The following is a 20,755-nucleotide window of genomic DNA, read 5'->3' as shown; positions in this document are numbered from 1 at the left end:
ATTAAACTTGTGAGTATGTGCTCTTCATAGGTGTCTCTGAAATCTAGATGGAGAAATATTTAGAAAGGATCCAAAGGGAGTGTGGGGGAACTGCACCTCATAATTCTGCATAAGAAGTCACTCTGAGCAGAAAGCCTTAAAGGGAATATAAGACTTCAGTTGTCAGATTTGACCCAAGATATAAGTTCTTGGAAGAACATTTTTCACCTTCTTTCTTCTCTTATCCAAAGTGAATGTCTCCAGATCTTTCATTAAAAAGTGGGTTTGTGTCCTGACTCGTGTATATGTAAAGATAATGTAGGAATGCAAACAAGAAACCTTACACATCATGAAACTAAAATTCCTAATGTTTTTCTTACACTGATTCTTTGTATTTTCTTGTTTTCAAGATTTTATTTATTTCTTCATGAGAGACACAGAGAGAGGGAGAGAGGCAGAGACAAAGGCAGAGGGAGAAAGAAGCAGGCTCCATGCAGGGAGTGCAATGTGGGACTGGATCCAGAGACTCCAGGATCATGCCCTGGACCCAAGGCGGTGCTAAACCGCTGAACCCCCCAGGGTTCCCGATTCTTTGTGTTGAAATGAAACAAGCAAGGGGACAGTTTGTGTCCATAGCCTCTTACATCTACAACCCTTCTGCTGCTTTTTGGGGCAGAATGAGCTTTGCAAGAGCAAGGGTCCAAAGAACCAGCAATTGCCTAGGAGTCACTTCTATCAACATCTGCCATTATAAATGAGAAAAATAAAGCTAATGCTTGATATTTATGTTGCAGATCAACAACATTATTAAGTTGAAAACGTGCGATCTGAATGCATGCTCCAGGCTAAGCACAGGGCCAAATGTCCTTTTGGGAGAATTGAGCTGCAACCTAAAGGAGTCAACAAGAGTGTAGCCTCATTGTTTGCTGCAGGCAAATTCTGCAGATGTCATGTGTGTTTGCTCAGCCCCTGGCACAGTGTCTTTTACATGGGAAATATCAGGAAAAGCACTCAGATCGAACTTAACTGAATTCCTTTGGTATTACTATTGTACCAAAGAGAAGGAAAAGCTTCAAAGTGAATGTGAGAATGTCACAGTTATGTGATGTGCAAGCAATGTTTAAACTGGAACAGATACTAACATTCTCCCAGAGGAATGAATGACAGTAAACAGGAAACTGGGCTGTGCATTGACATCCAAGGGTGGGTTGTAGAGGAGCAGGTGTTTGGAAGAGAAAGGAAATGGTTTAAGGGTTGGGTTAGGGGTGTGATACAATGCCACACTTTGATTAAAGAGGACAGTTCCACAAAATTTGTATTTTCTATTTGAGCATTGCCTGGTTCAGGACAATTTTAATCTCTTTTGTCCTGGCTGTATTAAAGTCAGTTGTGTGTTCCATGCATTTTATTCCACCCATCCAACCAAAAACCAATGAGACTTTATGCAAGGAATATAATAATTGTAATACGAAATATATGAAAAATATTTCTCACCAATAATCATAGCAATTGAATTTCATCGAATAAAGAAATTTTGTATATCTTCTGTGATATTTTAAATACTTGTGTTGGTATTATCAGATTTAGTTTACTAAAATTATCTTGTTTAGAATTCATAATTACCATGTATTCTTTGAAACAATATTATTTATTGAGCAGATATGGATATGAGAAAATTTTCCAAGAGAAATTCAACATAGTATAACTTCATTTTAGGCCATTATTCTATCAAGCACTATTTTCTGTACATAATATACAAAATGTTTATCTGAATTTCATTAAGAACATTTATCCTTACATCAAGTTTTAGTCGAATCTGTCTAATTTCCCGTTTACCATCATCAATTTTATTTTGTACTGTTATCTAATTTTATCTGGGATACTGGAGGCTCTTTTCCTAAGGTATATTTGAATAGACTTCCAATACAGTTTATTTGAAATGAGTTTGTTTCAGGTTTACAGACAAATTGTGCAGAAAGTACACTCTCTTCCTCTCCCATCCTACATTTTCTCTGGCAATTAACATCTTGTACTAGTGTGGTACATTAGTTGCAACTGATGAGCAAATTGGTATTAATTATTTTTTATATACTTACTATTAACTACAGTACATAATACGCATTAGAGCTCATTCTTTGTGTTCTACATTTCTTCGGGGTTGGACAAATGCATGATATCTTATAGCCATTATTGTTGTACCTTATAGAATATTCTTCTACCTTAAAAAAGTCCTAGGCTCCACGTATTCACCCCTCTCCTTTTCTCCCTGAAACCGTGGTGAATACTGTCTCTATAGTTTCACTTTTCTAGAATATTATATGTAGGAATCCCATGTAGGTAGCTTTTCCAGGGCAGCCTCATTCACTTAGCAACATGGACTTCAAGTTTCTCCAAATCTTTTGGGACTTGATAGTTGATTTCTTATTGTCACTGAATACTTCATCATGTGGAAGTATCACAGTTTGTGTATACATGATAGAGATATTGGTTGCTTCCCAGTTTTGGCAATTGTGAATAAAGATGCTATTAATATTCATGCACAAGCTTTGTGTTTACATAAGCTTTGAATTCACTTGGATAATACTTAGGAGCACAGTTACTGGATTTCATGATAAGCCTATGGTTAGCTTTGTGCACTGTCTCCCACGTAGCTGTGCCATTTTGCATCTTCACCCTTAATGAATGAGAATTCTTGTTGACCCACTTCCTTACCAGCATTTAACACATCAGAGTCTTGAATTTCAGGCAATTGAAAAAAGTGTATGGTAATATTGCACTGTTGCTTCGTTTTGAAATTCCGTGACCTAGGATGTTGAGCATTTTTACGTGCTCATTTTTCATCAATATATCCTCCTCTTGGTTGAGGTTTATGTTCAGATTTTTGCCCATTTTTAATTTGTTCACTTTCTTATTGTTGAGTTTTAAGAGTTCTTTGTACATTTTGGATAAAAGTCCTTTAATCAAATACATACTTTGTAAATATTTGGTCCCTGTCTGTGATTTGTCTTTTAATTCTCTTAACCATGTCTTTCACCGAACAGATGGTTTCCAACTGTAATGAAGATCAACTTAATCAATTTCTTTTTTCACCGATCATACTTTGAAAGTTAACAAAAAGTTGACTGTTGGGGCCATGATCTCCTATAGGTTATCCTATCCTCTCTTTTAGAATTTTTATACTTTATTTCCCACCTAGAAGTACTGTGATCCACTTGGAGTGAATTTTTGTGAAAGGTGTAAGGTCTATGTCTACATCCATTTATTTTTGCATGTGGATATGCAGTCGTTCCTGCACCATTAGTGGAAAAGATTTTCCTTCTCCATTAAATTGCCTTTGTTCTTGTGTCAGTTAATTCTGTATATGTGTGCGTCTATTTATGGGCTCTCACTTCTGTTTGTTTCCATTTTGTTCTTCTCTAGTGCCTGTTGCTCTTCTGGGTCTTTCACCTTTCCATATTAAGTGAATGAAGAACAGTGTGTACATATATGCAAAGTCACCTGCTGGGATTTTGATGAGAGGTACATTGCATATGTACCTCAAGTCTACAAGTGACTCTTAATCATGTTGTTTTCCTTTCCTAAGGACAGAGACCTTTAACTTTTTATTAAACAATGAATATTCCTGTATAGATTGTTGACTTTAAGGTATAGGTCAGTACTTTGTAACTACCTATTTTCCATTGGTATGGAATACTGCTCAGAATGGTGAATATTCTTTTTTTTTTTTCTCTCTTTGCATTGACTGCAGACTAATGACTGCCTGTGAATTCCACTTGGATAAAAACAAAATTGATACATGTAACATCTTAAGTTCTTGAACCTATTATAAAACCAAACTAACATTCTTTAACTGACAAATGGCCACAAATGCACTTACAGTTTCAGAAGTGAGTGGGTCTGCTTTGCATATTGAATTGTCCTGTGTATTTGTGTGCCTTCATGGAGAGAGGTAGACACAGAGACAGGGGCAGAGAATTTGGGGAGCCTGTCTGTGCATTCCTAGAATTACACAATCAGTCAACCGCTATGCTTGACAAAATGCCCTTTAAAAACACATTCAATTTCTGTTTCTAGAAATTTCAATAAATCTAGATGAGAACAAATAAAGAGAAACCCAATACAAAATTTGCAACATTAATCAAGCAGCTCTAAGCCAAGATGTCCAAGCTCAATGGCACAATCTTCATGCCCCCGGTGCTGACACTGATTGGGATCCCCGGCTTGGAGTCTGTGCAGTTCTGGATTGGAATTCCTTTCTGTGCCATGTACATCATTGCTCTGTTTGGGAATTCCCTGCTCCTGGTCATCATCAAATCAGAACGCAGCCTCCATGAGCCCATGTATCTCTTCCTGGCAATGCTTGGAGTCACAGACATTGTTCTCAGCACCTGCATCCTACCAAAAATGCTAGGCATCTTCTGGTTTCATCTGCCTGACATATACTTTGATGCCTGTCTCTTTCAGATGTGGCTTATCCACACCTTCCAATCCATTGAATCAGGAATTCTGTTCGCCATGGCCCTGGACCGCTACGTGGCCATCTGTGATCCCCTGAGACACACATCCATCTTTACACACAAACTTCTCACTCAGATTGGAGTGGGAGTGACACTCAGAGCAGCCCTCCTTGTAGCTCCATGTATCATCCTCATCAAATGTCGGCTGAAACACTTCCGGACCACTGTGGTCTCCCATTCATACTGTGAGCACATGGCCATTGTGAAGTTGGCAGCAGAAGACATTCGAGTCAACAAGATCTGTGGTCTCTTTGTGGCCTTCACTCTACTTGGATTTGACATCATCTTCATCACCCTCTCCTACATCCGAATATTTATAACTGTCTTCAATCTGCCTCAGAGGGAAGCTAGGCTCAAAGCCTTCAACACCTGCATTGCCCATATTTGCGTCTTCCTTGAGTTTTATCTCCTTGGTTTCTTCTCCTTCTTTACACACAGGTTTGGGTTCCATATTCCACCCTACATTCATATTCTTCTGTCCAACCTTTACCTGCTTGTCCCTCCTTTGCTCAATCCTATAGTGTATGGGGTGAAGACCAAACAGATTCGAGATCGAGTGTCCAAGGTTTTCCACTCTAAAGATTCATCTTGACTTCTCATTTAACTTTTTCTCAAATAATAAAATTCAATTTGAGAAATAGTAGTTTGGGATCAGGTTTTGTCCTTTCTCAAGTTCATTTATGCTGCTGAAAGATACAGTTCTAGATTTTACGTTGGATACAGGCTCTCATTCCTATTTAAACCATTAGTATTTATGTACAGAGAATCAACTTATTAGTAGATGACATAAAAGAGAGAAAACATGCAGATTTGCTTCTGGTTTAGTCAATCATTAATTTAATTTAATTTAATTTAATTTAATTTAATTTAATTTAATATTTCAGTGAGGAAATTTCCTAAAAACACAAGTAAATTTAAGTCGTTAACCTCTGAGTAAAACATTTTCATTGTGTTCTTTAAAAACAATAAATTAATTCATAAAGTTGATAATTCCAAGGATCGTGAACTAATTTCTTTTTTGTCTTCTAATTTCAATAATCTTGCTCCTCCAACTCATCATCTTTATCATTTTAATTGTCATCGCCTTTCAAGTTTTCAGTTGTTTTCTGACTTACATTCATCTGACTATTAAGATGAATTATTTTTAAATCCAAATGATTCGGGTTTACAAAAACTTAAGTATCTAGTTACTGAGAGTTCCCATAGACCCCCTACCCAGTTTTCCTTCTCACTGTTATCTTTCACTAATATGTGTTATAGTCCATGAATCAATATTGATACATTATGATTTACTAAAGTCCATATTTTATTAAAATTTCTTAGTTTTTCCCTAACTTCCTTTATTTCCTCAAAAGATCCCATCCTGGATGACACATTGCATTTAGTTGTCAAGTCTGTAAGCTTCTCTTAGTTATAATTTTTGAGACTTTCCTTGTTTCTAATGACCTTGACAACATTGAAGAGTGCTATTCAGGTATTCCATAGGAATCCCTTTCATTGGAATTTATCTGATGTTATGTAATGATTAGATTGGAATTATGTGCTTTGGGGAGGAAAATCATAGATGTTAAATTCCAATTTGATTACATATCAAGGATACTTATTATCAACATAATTGATTGACTGTGTATTTTGAGCATAATTACTTATCTGAGATAGTATTTGTCAGGTTTCTTCAGTTTAATTACCATTTCATACTGTGCTTTTGGAAGGAATATCGCTCTAGTTAGCCCACACTTAAGGAGTAGGGATTTATGTTCCTTCTCCTTGAGGATGGAGTAGATACATAATTTAATAATATACTTAGAATTCTTTTACAAGGCAATTGATTTATTCTCCTTACTTATTAATTTCTTTAATCATTTATTTATATCAGTATGGATTTATGGGTATCTTTGTCATAATTTGAGTATAATCCAATATTACTTTATTTTTTTTTATTGCTCATGTTGTTTCAACCTGACCGTTGGATGCTCTTGTTCCTTTATGGCTTACCCCTCATTGTGTGTGTGTGTGTGTGTGTGTGTGTGTGTGTGAGTGTGTGACTTTTTGTTTTATGGCATTGGAAGATGCTCCAGGCTAATCTTGGGTATTTCCTGCCTCAGTTCTAGAATTATGATTTCCCTGGGATGTTTTCTTCTTTTTATTGGTGAATAGAATTAGAAACAAAGAACAGGGCCTTAGGTATGCTTTAAGTTCTCTCAGGTGACAGAGCAAGGAATTCTGTGTGTTAGCTAGCCTATGTTCATACACATATCTATAAATATTTCTGTATGTAAACACTTGCATCTAAATTAAGTTAATTTATAGTTCTTACTAATATATGCAACATGAATTTGTTACCACAAGGATCTTTCTAACTACTTCAATTTGCTTATTGCTAAAGTCGCATTCCAACAGTGAAAAATCTGGCTTCAACCATCTGTCACACATTTACTTGTTGATTTCCAATATGCCTCTAAAGCCATATCATAGTTGTTAATCCATGCCCCTGTGAAAACAACTTGACCAACTGGAGTAAAGGGTTTATGAACAGTTCTTTTCGCTTTTATGCCTACATTCCATTCATTTCCAAAGTAACTTATGTCAGTATCTTTTCCCACCATCCCATTCAGTGAAGCTATTCAATGCATTTACCAAACAGGTAGATTATTTTTTTTATAATCTGCGTTCCTTCTTGGAATCCTCTAATTTGCTAAATAATTATTTTTTAAAAAAAATTATCTGTTATTTTGAGAAATAGAGAGAGAAAGAGATTGAGAGTTCAGGAGCACAGGACAGGGAAGGGCAGAGGGAGAGGGAGAAACAGACTCCCCACTGAGCAGGGAGCCCAATGCTGGCTAGATCCCAGGATCCTGGAATCATGCCCTGAGCCAAAGGTAAATGCTTAACTGACTGAGCCACCCCGGTACCCCTAAGTAATCATTTCTTATTTATATATATTAATATCCATTCTATGTTGTAAAGTTCTTTTTCTAATGGTGTACAATATCATGTACTTGCCATCACAGTATCATACAAAAGACTTTGATCTACCTAAAAATCACATGTACTTCACCTATTTATCTGTAGACAAATGGTTTTATTCTTTCCTTCAAAATCTGTATATCTTTTATTTTTTTGTGTGTTGCATTATAGTTCTAGCTAAGACTTGCAGTATGATGCTGAATGGGAATAGTGAGTGGTGGCATATCTGCCCTGTTGCTCACTTTAGAGAAAGAGCATCCAGTTCCTTGCCATTAAGTATGATATTAGATATAAAGTTTTCTGTAGATGTTCTTTACCAACTTGAAGAGTTACCCTTTCTTTAGTCCTGGTTTGTTGAGAGGTCCCCCACCCCCACTGCCAGAAATGGGTGTTGGATTTTGCCAATGCTTTTACTGAATCAGTTGATATAATAATATGATTTTTCCTCTTTAGCCTGTTGATGCAAAGGATAACGTTAAATGATTTTTGAATACTGAATATATTCCCATTAGTGGTTTACATATTTACTTTGAATTGATATATCCAAGTGTAATGAATTTTAAAGGAAATTGTCATAACTATAGATATCAGTTAAAGAGTAAAACGATTAATTCTTCAAAGGAGACACTCATTTTGGTATTCTATATGTCCACTTTGGCCATTGAAAATTTTATGTGTTCTTGGAACTAAACTCTAAACTAAATTTCACACATAAATGTGTATATATGGGAAATACTGAGTGATAAAGTAGACCTTTATCTTTTCTAGCGTTTTCCCATATATGTTTCTGTGGATTTTATAATTCTCATAGAAAATTTTGATCAAAGGTTTAAAGCTTAAGAGCAGGTCAATAAAGATAATAGTACAGGAATATAAGACATTATGAGGGCAGCCAGGGTGGCTCAGTGGTTTAGCGCTGCCTTCAGCCCAGGGCCGGATCCTGGAGACCCAGGATCGAGTCCCACGTCGGGCTCCCGGCATGGAGCCTGCTTCTCCCTCTGCCTGTGTCTCTGCCTCTGTGTGTATGTGTGTGTGTGTGTGTGTATGTGTCTCTCATGAATAAATAAATAAAATCTTAACAAAAAAAAGACATTATGATGCAATTAGTAGTTCTAAATTATGTACCAGTCAATTTTTTAGGTAGAAGGACAGACAGGAAGTAATTTAAGCTTTTTTGGTCATGTGATCTCTGTCCTAATTATTCAAATTTGCCAGTGGAGGGCAAATCTTCCATAGACAGTACATACATTCATGGATATGGTGATGCTCCAATAAAACTTTGTTTACAGAAAGAGGCAACATGCTGGATTTGATCTGTGTGCAATGATTTCTCCCATGGATTTGACATATTCATAATCTATGTGATTGATTAAGAACAGTGGTAGGCTTTATAAGTACAAAATATAGTGTAGCTGTGTAATTCATAAGTTCAGGGTTTGGACTAGGTTTATCACCTGAAACCAGTGTCATCCACTATACGAAAGATTGTATGGACTTTTCACCATGACCATTGTACTATTCTTTGTTTCCCAAGGTGACCAATGACCTTCATAGTGCCACACACCAGATATTCTCTTATTGGATGTACCAACTGCTTTTTTAATTGTATGTTTTTCCTTGAAGCTTTTTTTCCTTTTGTTTTTATAACATCACTGTCTTCTGCAGGCATTTTTATTTTTTTTACTACGTCTATTCACTTCTGTTGAGATGTTACCTCTACTTGGAAACCCTCCCCCTATTACCTGGTAATGTTACCATCACTCTTCAATGCTCAAATCAGCCTTTCCTTGGCATCTCCTCCAATATTCTTCAATTAGAATTTTCTCAGACTTGATGTTTTTCTCTTGTTTGATAATCATCTACGTATTTATTTTTAAAGTGGGCTCCAATGTTGGGCTTGAACTCATGACCCTGAGATCAAGACTCGAGCTGAAATCAAGAGTCAGATGCTTAACCAATGGAGCCACCCAAAATCCATCATCTACATGTTTTTAACTATATTATATTTAATTGTTTGTCTACATTATCTGGGATGGCTGGTGAATTTTATTTTCTCTTTACTTACTTAATATTTTTTTACCACTTAGTTTCTCATGTATCTTTGCCTTATATTTGAAAATAAATCCTCTATGACATTAATTGTTTTTGTGTAACTTATTGCAGTGACTTGGCATGTGATTCACTGAGAGAAGAAATTTTTTAGAATGGTTTGGGTGGGGGAATAAGTGCAGAATGTCCACTTTGGGGCATGTTAAATTAAAGAAATAGGATCTCCTAGTAGATATACTCAGTTGGGAGCTCTACGTAGACATTTGAAAAAATAAATTTAATAATGATCTTCGTATTTTCTTTTTTTAAAGATTTTATTTATTTATTCATGAGAGACACACACAGAGAGAGAGGCAGAGACACAGGCAGAGGGACGGAGAAGCAGGCTCCATGCAGGGAGCCCGACAAGGGACTTGATCCCAGGACTCCAGGATCATGCCCTGGGCAGAAGGCAGGCGCCAAACCGCTGAGCCATCCAGGGATCCTGACCTTCATAGTTTCAATACCTATCATAGCAGTGAGAATTGGTGTGTTTGGAAGATTGTGTTGACTATTGTGAAACTGTTTCATCCGTAGTCTCATTGAATTCTTACTTTAACACTATGAAGTTTAAAAACTATTTTCCACACTTACAAATGATGAAGTTAGGATTTAAAATGTTAAAAATAACACTCACTTAGCTATCAGTTATGGAAACAGTATTTAAACTTGAGTTTGACAAACAAGAATATGGCTGTAGATGAAACATCTAAAAATGTAAAGTTTTGAGGAACTAATTCATTTGAGAACAAACAAATGTTTATGAATAGTCCACAAAGAATATACCAATGTTGGTCAAAACCCAACAATTTCTGATTCAATGAACACTACATCCCATGATGATCTAAAGTAAAAGAGCATTTGAACAGAGCATTCTATAGATATGTCCAATGTAGTTTCTTCTATGTTCCATGCATAGTAACATTAAACTTAGAAGTGAAACATTTTCAATTTCAGCACTGAATGAATGTGATCAAAACAAATTGATACTGAAGGAAAAGAGGGAAGAAATAAATTTTTTAAAAAAGAAAAAGGAGAGGGGAATGCCATATGGGTAAATAGTATTTTCAGAATCTTAGAGTTTTCATTAAGTTTTGAAACTATATATATATCTATATATTTTTTAATTTTAAATTTTTATATGTATATTTTTATTGGAGTTCAATTTGCCAACATATAACACTCAATATTCATCCCATCAAGTGCCCCCCTCAGTGCCCATCACCCAGTCACCCCATCTCCCTGCCCACCTCCCCCTCCACTACCACTTGTTTATTTCCCGGAGTTAGGAGTCTATCATGTTTTGTCACCCTCTCTGAGTTTTCCCACTCATTTTCTCTCCTTTCCCCTATAATCCCTTTCACTATTTTTTTATATTCCCCATATGAGTGAAACCATATAATGATTGTATAGTAATAGTGTTATCAGGCTGTACTGATTGGACAGTTTTCTAGTAAAGTAGAAGCAATTCTTGCTTGGGGTGTTGTCAAGATATTGCAGTAGATTTATCACTTATAAGGGATTTTAAAGAAACTTAAGAAATATCTACCACAATATAGAAAAGAAGAGGAGATGTAGGAGGATAAAAAATTAAAAGGTTTAGAGGAATAAGCTTCCATATTTATAAGGCAAGTAAGTATAAGCATATTAGTGGGCAATATTGCATAATACAGAGCATGTATTTTGAAAGCCAGAGTCCTTGGGTTCAATTTTACATTGCCTTGTGCTAGGGGAGTTACCTTTATGCAATTTACTAAACTTTTTTGTGCCTCAGTTTCCTACTTGGTACGAGGAGAATAATAATACTACCCACATCACAGTATAGTTTTGTGGACTAAAGGAGTAAATAAATGTAAAAGGCTTAGTAAACAGCCAAACCCACAGTGATCATTATTTGACTGTTAAGCCATTATTACAACTGTTATAACAAGTAAAATGAAACTTGAAAATGACTTTTACTGAAGAATTTTAATCAGTACATGTAAGAGTGTGAATTGGAAAAAAAAATTTGTTTTCATAAATTACATTGTCCAATATACTGAGAACTTTTAAATTATTACAAAAATTAACCTAGTTATTTCACATTTATGAATATCATGAAATATTATTCATAAATATAGAACACAAAATAATGTCAATAATAAATAACAATTATTGCAAGTATTTATTGAACGCTTCCCATGAAGCTTATTTCCAAGAGAAAGAAAGGGAAATATTAAAAAATGAAAAAGAGAGAAAAATGTACAACATCAAATATCCCTGCTGAGAAATAAAACTGAATTGAGAAATTGTATGTTGGGGACAAAGTTGCAACTATTGTTAATGTACCATGATTTCATAAAACAGAATCTGCCAATACGGGTTTGTATTTACATCATATTTTAGTTTCCAGAAATAATCTTGTTTGAGAGGAAGAGACTGACCACACGGTCACGAATCTGTTTGGTCTTGACACCATACACCAGGGGATTGACTGTGGGAGGCACCAAAAGATACAAACTTGCAAAAATTATATGAATGCTTGAAGGTACCTTCTTGCCAATGCGGTGAGTTAGGAAACTAAATAGTGCAGGTGTGTAGAATCCAAGTAGAGTGCAGACATGGGCAGCACAGGTGCCCAGAGCTTTAGAGCGGGCATTCTGAGAAGATAGCCGGAAGACTGCCTGAAGGATCTTGATATAGGATGTGGCGATGAGCCCTAGGTCCAACACCATCACTGAAAGGGCCACAGAGATTCCATATGCTCTGTTAATGAGGGTGTTGGCACTGGCCAACTTCACCACAGCCATGTGCTCACAGTAGGCATGATTGATAACATATTTAGTGTAATATGGTAGCCTTTTAATAAGAAGAGGACAGGGCAAAACCATAAAGGTAGCTCGGATCACACCAGCTAGACCCATTTTAGTGACCATTGGTGTTGTCAAGATGGTTGTATAACGCAGTGGGATACAAATAGCTACATACCGGTCGAAGGCCATGGCAACCAAGAGGGCTGACTCAATTATGCAGAATGTGTGGATAAAATACATTTGTGCTAGACAGATACTAAAGTCAAACTTGTGAGCATCCAACCAGAAGATACCCAGCATCTTGGGGGCTGTGGAAGAGACAAGAGCCATGTCATTCACTGCCAGCATACAAAGGAAGAAATACACAGGCAGGTGGAGGCTGGGTTCTATTTTGATGGTGATGATGATTACACTGTTCCCCAGCAGGGCCAGGGCAAACAGGAGGCAGACAGGGATGCCAATCCAGCAGTGAAAAGCTTGCAAACCAGGAATACCAACCAGGAAAAAAGATGAGATGTAGCTATGTGTAGCATTGTCTGCCATATTAAAACTGGAGAGTTTGCATGCTCTGGTGCAAAGTAGTGAGGCTAGTTTCCTATAGGAAGAAATCAAGTTGACAGAATAATTATTTATTTATGGAGATTCCAGGCACACTAAAATAGCCTATGTGAAGGGCTGACTCTTCTCTAAAACTTCTGTAAGTTGTTGGGTTAATCACTTCCCCGTTATGGACCCCGGTATCTTTATTTGCAAATAAGATGGACTTCTTTTTAAATTTTCTCTTCTCTGTTCAGTGTTTTTTCTGTTCTAGTTTTATATTTCCATTATCTATTAAGTATACAAGCAGTGATAAAATTTCTGCTTCTTTGTGCCTAGGATTTTTTGAATTGTGTGATATAGACATCAACTTTGCTTTAAGAAAGACAAAGGCCACAATAGCCAAACTGTGGAAGGAGCCTCGGTGTCCATGGAAAGATGAATGGATGAAGAAGATGTGGTTTATGTATACAATGGAATATTCCTCAGCCATTAGATACGACAAATACCCACCATTTGCTTCGACGTGGATGGAAGGTATTATGCTGAGTGAAATAATTCAATCGGAGAAGGACAAACATTATATGGTCTCATTCATTTGGGGAATATAAAAAATAGTGAAAGGGAATAAAGGGGAAAGGAGAAAAAATGAGTGGGAAATATCAGAAAGGGAGACAGAACATGAGAGACTCCTAACTCTGGGAAAGGAACTAGGGGTGGTGGAAGGGGAGGTGGGCTGGGGGTGGGGTGACTGAGTGACGGGCACTGAGGGGGCACTTGATGGGATGAGCACTGGGTGTTATTCTATATGTTGGCAAATTGAACACCAATAAACAAGAAATTTATAAAAAAAAAAAAAGAAAGAAAGACAAAGGCCACTGCTCTCAAGGAATTTTCAATCAAGTGTGAACATTCATGCAGGCATACACAAACACACAGATCCACACATGCATATATACAATGATTTGCAGGTTATACAAAAGGCAATTGTAATTTTAACAATATGGTAGACCACAGACAACTTAAATAATCAGGAATGCATAATAAGAAATTCAAGCAGCTTAAATATATCCAAAATTCTTGTGAACATTAAAAATAAAACCTTGTTCTCACCCATGACTAATGCCTTCTTCTTTCAGAAAAGATCTTAAAGATAATCAGAAGGAGGACAGGATATTAGAAGCATGTATCAAATGTGAGGGGTATTAGCTGAAAATAGTAGAAAAACACAGATCTGTCATCAGAATTTTAAATTAATATTGTCCAGAACACAAGTTGTTTTTTTTTTTTGCCATGGCTATATTTCTACAACTTTTTATGTAATTCAAAAACAAGTAAGTATCTAAAAGACTGCATTGATCAATCCACCCAATTTTTTAAGTGTATACTGTGTTTCAAATAATGAGGAAAAACTGTTTTTTTTTTCTGAGCTATCCAAAAACAGTTAACTGTATTCAACATTAGATGCTGTTACCATATGCAATTTTTAAAAAGATTTACATGAAACTTAATTTAGCATTTTAAGTGATGGGGGAAAATTGCAAATAAGTTACCTGCCTTGACAATTATTTTTCTTTTTTGAAAATTTCATTTCCTCATTCCTTCAGATAATTTAGACATTGCTATCAACATACATTTTAGCTAATGGGAATAATATAAGTCCATTTGGCATTTTGCTCCCCGGATTCCTGGCCTGGACCCTTGCTTTGCAACCTGGCTAATGACAGTGAGAGCAAAGTAATTCCAATCCAGTACTCCAGGTCTCAGTGCTACAAGCATCTTTTCATGATCCTTCACTGGTCTTGTCCTTTTGTTCCAGTAATGGCCCTCAAACCCTCTTCTGAGGATCAAATTTCCTCCTAAAATAGCAATTCAGAAATGCACACGCTCGTCTTCATACGTTGCCTTTTTAAAAATTTTTAATTGTTCCCAATATCTACTCCTGAAACTCATCTGATACGCAAGTTCAATAAATATTAATAAATATTCCTATTGGCAATACCTCTTTGTTTGACTTTTCATGTAATATCTGTCAGAAAAAAACATTCTGGTTATAATTAATGTGCATATTCTCCTCTTAAGCATATGCTACTCTGGACCTATGTGAGTAAGTATCTGAGGTGTTTCCATATAAGAAAGTGAGAATTCAAATTTGAGTTAATCATTATAAATATTTCAGAAGAATTCAGAATTTAAACATTATCCAGAATACAGAGACCCAGAATTTTGGATTGTCACATTGGATGTGTGTCCCATAACCTCAGGTAGAGATAAGAATTTGGGGCAAGAAATTGTAATATTGAACATTTAAACTATAAAAGATGTTTAAGCTTAATAAAAAGATCTTTATAGGTTTATAGGTTTTTCCATGTTCTTCCATTTAGGAAAACCAAAAATTCAAGAGGATGTTTGGCAGAGAACTCAGTATACAGCAAGTGAGTAGTACATCTAGAAGTATAAACATGATTTCTAGGTAGAAAAAATTACACAGAACGAAAAATAAGCTTAATTGCTTTGTGATACATACATACTTAGTCATAAAAGTAGGTCTATAGGCATCAGTAAATTTACTTATAAGGCAATACTAAGGGGTGTCTGGGTGGCCCAGTTTGTTAAGCCTCTGTAATTGGTTTGGGTCATAATCCCAGGGTCCTGGGATTGAGCCTTACCTCAGGTTCCCTGCCCAGCGAGGAGTCTGCTTCTCCCTGCTCATATGGCCCTCTCCCACACCCCACCCCCATCTCCAACCCTATGCATGCTCTCTCTGGCTATTTCCATCTGTGTGATAGATAGAAAGATAGATGATAGAAAGATAGATAGAATCTCTCTCTCTCTCTCTCTCTCTCTCTCTCTCTTTAAAAGAAAGACAATACTGGGAGAAAGAGGTTAAGTAGTTTCAATTTATAGAGAGGCCAGGCTCCTGGAATGTGTAACTCAGGGATCTATAGGGAAACAACTCCAAGAACATGGCAGCCTGTTTTGAATGAGGTCAATAAGGTTGCTTATTACCTTCTATTTACCAGACAGATTGCCAGGGAAGTCAGAAAGCCTGCCCACACCCTCTAGCTTCCTGTTAGTTCTGATTTTGCATTTGTTTCTGAAACATACAGATACCATGTTCCTTCTGCCTCCCAACTTTTGCATTTTACCTGCATCAGGGTTAGTTAGCCGAATCTGTTGCCTGCAATCTGCCCCTCCAGAGAGCATGATGCTAGTAGAGCATGCAATGCTTTCTATGTTCTGTTTTATTATATTTAGCATGTTTATACCATGACTTAAATAATCACAGTCGGGGATATGCCACACGATGTTCACTGTTTTCCTCAAAGCTCCCCCACTATCTGCCTGTCTCTCATTTGTTGGCAACAGCTGTCACACGGTCATTTAAACCAAAAATCTCAGAGTTATCCTTGACCCTTTGCCCTTTAAAACCTTAACAGTACAATCAAGCAGCCATTATATCTCACTGAATTTAATGATTTGATATCCATGAAATTCAGCATGTCATTCATCCTTTCCTCTATCTGTGACATTTATTAACTCCCATAAAGTCTGCGGCATAGCCTCCTAATTATTTCTCCTGTTTCTGGCTTTTCTTTATAAAGTCCACCTCCTCACATCATCAATTATCTTTTAAAAGTCAGATATGATTATTTTGCTTAAAGTCTTATCATTAAAAGTCTTATTCCAAAAAATGTTAATTTATGCTAAGTTTTTTTTTGCATCTCTCAAGCTTTCAGTCTTGCCCTTACTTCCTTTCAGTGTAACCCAGAACTTCTAGCAGGTCTGGGATCATACAATATGGTTTTATTCTTTATGACTTTAAACTGTCTCTACATTTGGACTTGATTAATTTTTCCCTTATCTGCTTTATAAACTTTAATCTGTCTTTTCAATCCTGTTGAACATTTTCTGATTCTCTCAAGTGCTTGTTGTCTACTTCAAATTGTGATGAACCTTCTTATGCTCCCATATCTTTCACATACATTGATGAGCACAAATATTACATCTTGTGGTAGCTATTCCTTTACTTGTCCTAAGTACTCCACTATCAATATGAGACATGAAGTAAAAAGAGCATATATTAAAGACTTTGTGTCTCCAGTGTTTTGCTCACTTTCTGATACAGAGGAAGCAGCTAAACTGTCAGTGATTTGACATTAACTGAGACATTCTTTCTGTTAGATAATGTTATGATAGTGTAAAGGTGGTTTTTAATCATGAGAGCATGTTATGTTCTGTTTGCACATGGGGAAGGTGGTGGTTCTAGACTTACTAAATACCCTTCATCAATAAATACATTCCTCCTCCAGTTTAATCAAAGATAATACATTCTCTTAATTTTCATCTACGCTGTGCTTCCTTGCAAAAAGCAAAAGCAACACAGTATGGAAGTATAGTATGACATCCAAAGAATCCCTATGTGCTGTACCCTAAATGGGTACAGAGGGAATTATTTTGAGACATGGAGAGCAGCATTTGGTGACTATGGTTTTCAGTGACAGACATAAGTCCCAAACCTCATTCTGTTCATATGGGAATGTGCTAATACAGGTTAGTCGTTTTCATTACTATATACATACATACATACATACACATATATGTATGTATGTATATACTTGTTTTCATTTTTTTCCAGAAGCTATTATTATTCCAAATTTTGCTATCATTCAAGGAATAAGTATTTTGAAATAGTCGAGAGCAACAATTTATATGGGCCAAATCTATATTATCAGCCTCTTAAACATTTTAGGAGGTGGAGGGACTTGAGGAAAAGGCTTAGGTGTATTTTGAAAGATAATTAAAGCCAATTTTTTCCCAACAACAACAACAAAAAAACATAGAAAATAAAGAAAATTCATGTCTGCAGCTTCAGCTTCATTATATAAAATTTACCCCATTTTCCATCTTACAAAAAACAAAGACATACCAATAAGTAAGGAAAAGAAAAAGTTCTTTTAAGATTCTCTTAAGTTGCCCTAAACTGGAGTGTCCAAGATACTCTCCCCTTGCACTGGTACTTTTCATTTCACTGTACTTCCATATTTCCCACTTCAAACACTCTTCATCATCCACTTTGATGTCGATAAATAACTAGGACTCCCCCATATTCATTAAACACTGCTATCTGGCTTTACTTTATATTTCCACCTGTATTGTGTTATATTAATACACGGCTTTGAAATCTGTACATTTAGATCCTTTCTAACCCACTGGCCATTCATCATTCCCACTTTTCTTCCTCCAATGATGAATTCACTACACTATATATCATCCCACAAAGATTTATCATCATCTGTAACCGTGCCTCTTCTGAAAACTTAAATTCCAAAACACTGCATCATGAATATAAAATCTCATTCTTTTTCCATACTTTAACACCCAGCATTAATTCCTTCTCTCCAGATAAACAGATTTGGTGGAACATCACTTCAAACTTTTACTTATTAGCATACCCAAATATCTTATTCCATTTGCTTTTGCAGGGACCAAGGGCAGGCTGCCCCCAGATGGGCCACTTTGGCATGAAGATTCTTCTGAACTGAAGACCATCAAGACCTTACAGGCTCAAGATAAACTTTTATCCCTCCCTTAAGTATATTGAACAATTTAAATTGAGGGTCTTTCCCAGAATAACCATTACTAGCGGAGGTAAATTTTACCCGAGTGACCCATTTGTATAGCAGGGGAAACATCATTACCAAACATTTGCTCTTCTTTTTGCCCTGTGAACTGCAATCTTTCTTTGAGATCTACCTTCTCTTTAGTTCAGGATGACATATAGATCTCATTTGAAGTGACTGTCCTTGAAATTTCCATGTCTACTACTACACCTGATTTTCTCCTACTAATCTGTCTCATGCCAACTTGATACTTAGTCCTGCTAAAAGGACTCTTGATTTTTCTTTTATTCATTTATCATAGTCACAGAGACAGAGAGAGAGAGAGAGAGAGAGGCAGAGACACAGGCGAAGGGAAAGCAGGCTCCATGCACCGGGAGCCCGACGTGGGATTCGATCCCCAGTCTCCAGGATCGAGCCCTGGGCCAAAAGCAGGCGCTAAACCGCTGCGCCACCCAGGGATCCCTAAAAGGACTCTTCAAAGGGGACAGGAATCCTTCCTCTGGAACACTTTCTTTCTCATCTATTTTGCAGCTCTCTCACATTGTCTCCAGCTTGTTTGCTTCTGCACCTGAGCTATTGAGTACTACTGGGGGAAATCATAGCTATAGGTATTAATATTACTTCAACTATAGCTCAATTTTCTGAACTCCAAAATGCAGGTAATAAAAATGTCTTTCATTTGATAGTGTAATTTTGAAAAGTATATAACCCAATTACATGAAATGTTTAGTCAGCCACCTGGCACATAGTAAGCACCTTATAAGTGTTAGCCATTATTATGAGAAACAATATTCAAAGAATAGCATTTCATAGGTAGAAAGTCTGACTATTCCACTTAATAGGTGTTTGATTCCCACCTCATAAAAATCATGCCTTTGTTTCTTTGAGAGTATGGTGGCATAACAAGAGCACGTACTCATTCAGATGGTTTCTAAAAGAATTAAATAAGAATATGCATGTAAATAAGTACATATTAATACAGTAAAGAATTTTCATTTATAAAAGTGGCTGGAATGCTCAACAAATGTTATCTATTAATAGATTCAATTGACCTACACTTACTATCTTGTCCTTTTTTTTTTAAGATTTTATTTATTTATTCATGACAGAGCGAGACAGAGGCAGAGACACAGGCAGAGGGAGAAGCAGGCTCCATGCAGGGAGCCCGATGTGGGACTTGATCCCAGGACTCCAGGATCACGCCCTGGGCTGAAGGCAGACGCTCAACTGCTGAGCCACCCAGGGATCCCAACTATCTTGTCTTTATACATGATTAGATACTGCTACTTAGAAGGGAAGATTATTAAGAATTATAAATTCCCTGAAAGTCCCTGTTCTACTTGCAAATGCTTTTAAATGTATATCTATCTTCACCACCCCTATGCAAAGACATAAGGGAAGGAATCCTTCCCCATTTCCTTACTGGATCACCCACTCATGTATCCTCCCAACCAATAATCTACTCTTAGATTCACTAAATCAGTAACCTGTGTCCTCTTAACTTTGAACTTCTTCCTCACCACAGCATCCTCTTAGTCAATAGTGCTCACTTTAAAACTCACTAATGTTTTCCTGTTCCGCACTTATCTCAGCCCATTCTCACATATTTCTTGGAAGAATATTGAAAATTCCTTATTTTGTAGCATTAGTATATTGCCCCTCCAGAGAAGTGAAACTGCTTTAGCAAAGTAGGTCAACAATTGCCTTCAAGCTAATGAGAATATCTCTAATTTACTGAATTATTTGTGTCTTTTTTCACATTCATCTCCTTCATGAAACTGTATCACAGAAAAGAAGATACTGAAACCTAGTATACTCTCATTAAATTCTGAGTACAAAATGTCTGTTTTTGTACATACGGTCTGCAGTCTTAAATAATTCACAGATTTTTATCCTACAATTCATGCCTCTGACACTTTAGAGATGGCCAACATCTCCATGGTCATTTGCTACCCTTGGTTTTCTTAGAATTTAATCTTTCAACATTGTGACTACTGTGAGTTACATAACCAGAAACCACTCTGTAACAGGAACTTCTTAGATTCTTGCATAGAAGCAAGAATGCTGGGGATCCCTGGGTGGCGCAGCGGTTTAGCGCCTGCCTTTGGCCCAGGGCGCGATCCTGGAGACCCAGGATCGAATCCCACATCGGGCTCCCGGTGCATGGAGCCTGCTTCTCCCTCTGCCTGTGTCTCTGCCTCTCTCTCTCTCTCTCTCTCTCTCTGTGACTATCATAAATAAATAAAAATTT

General features: G+C 36.7%; 2 protein-coding genes across 2 annotated transcripts; one reads left to right on the top strand and one right to left on the bottom strand.

The window, feature by feature from the left end:
- Positions 1 to 4,137: 4,137 nt before the first annotated feature.
- LOC144295401 (olfactory receptor 52A5-like) lies at positions 4,138 to 5,107 on the top strand. The gene has a single exon (XM_077867792.1). The coding sequence runs from the start codon at positions 4,138 to 4,140 to the stop codon at positions 5,086 to 5,088; it is 951 nt and encodes a 316-aa protein (XP_077723918.1). The 3' UTR covers positions 5,089 to 5,107.
- Positions 5,108 to 11,932: 6,825 nt separating this feature from the next.
- Positions 11,933 to 12,886, bottom strand: LOC144295400 (olfactory receptor 52P1-like). The gene has a single exon (XM_077867791.1). It carries the CDS (start codon positions 12,884 to 12,886, stop codon positions 11,933 to 11,935), a length of 954 nt encoding a protein of 317 aa, XP_077723917.1.
- Between the last annotated feature and the right edge of the window lie 7,869 nt (positions 12,887 to 20,755).

The sequence above is a fragment of the Canis aureus genome, chromosome 23, assembly GCF_053574225.1.
Source record: "Canis aureus isolate CA01 chromosome 23, VMU_Caureus_v.1.0, whole genome shotgun sequence".
Classification (NCBI taxonomy): domain Eukaryota; kingdom Metazoa; phylum Chordata; class Mammalia; order Carnivora; family Canidae; genus Canis; species Canis aureus.
Note: the sequence above shows the minus strand (reverse complement) of the source record. Positions and strands in the feature narration are given on the sequence as shown.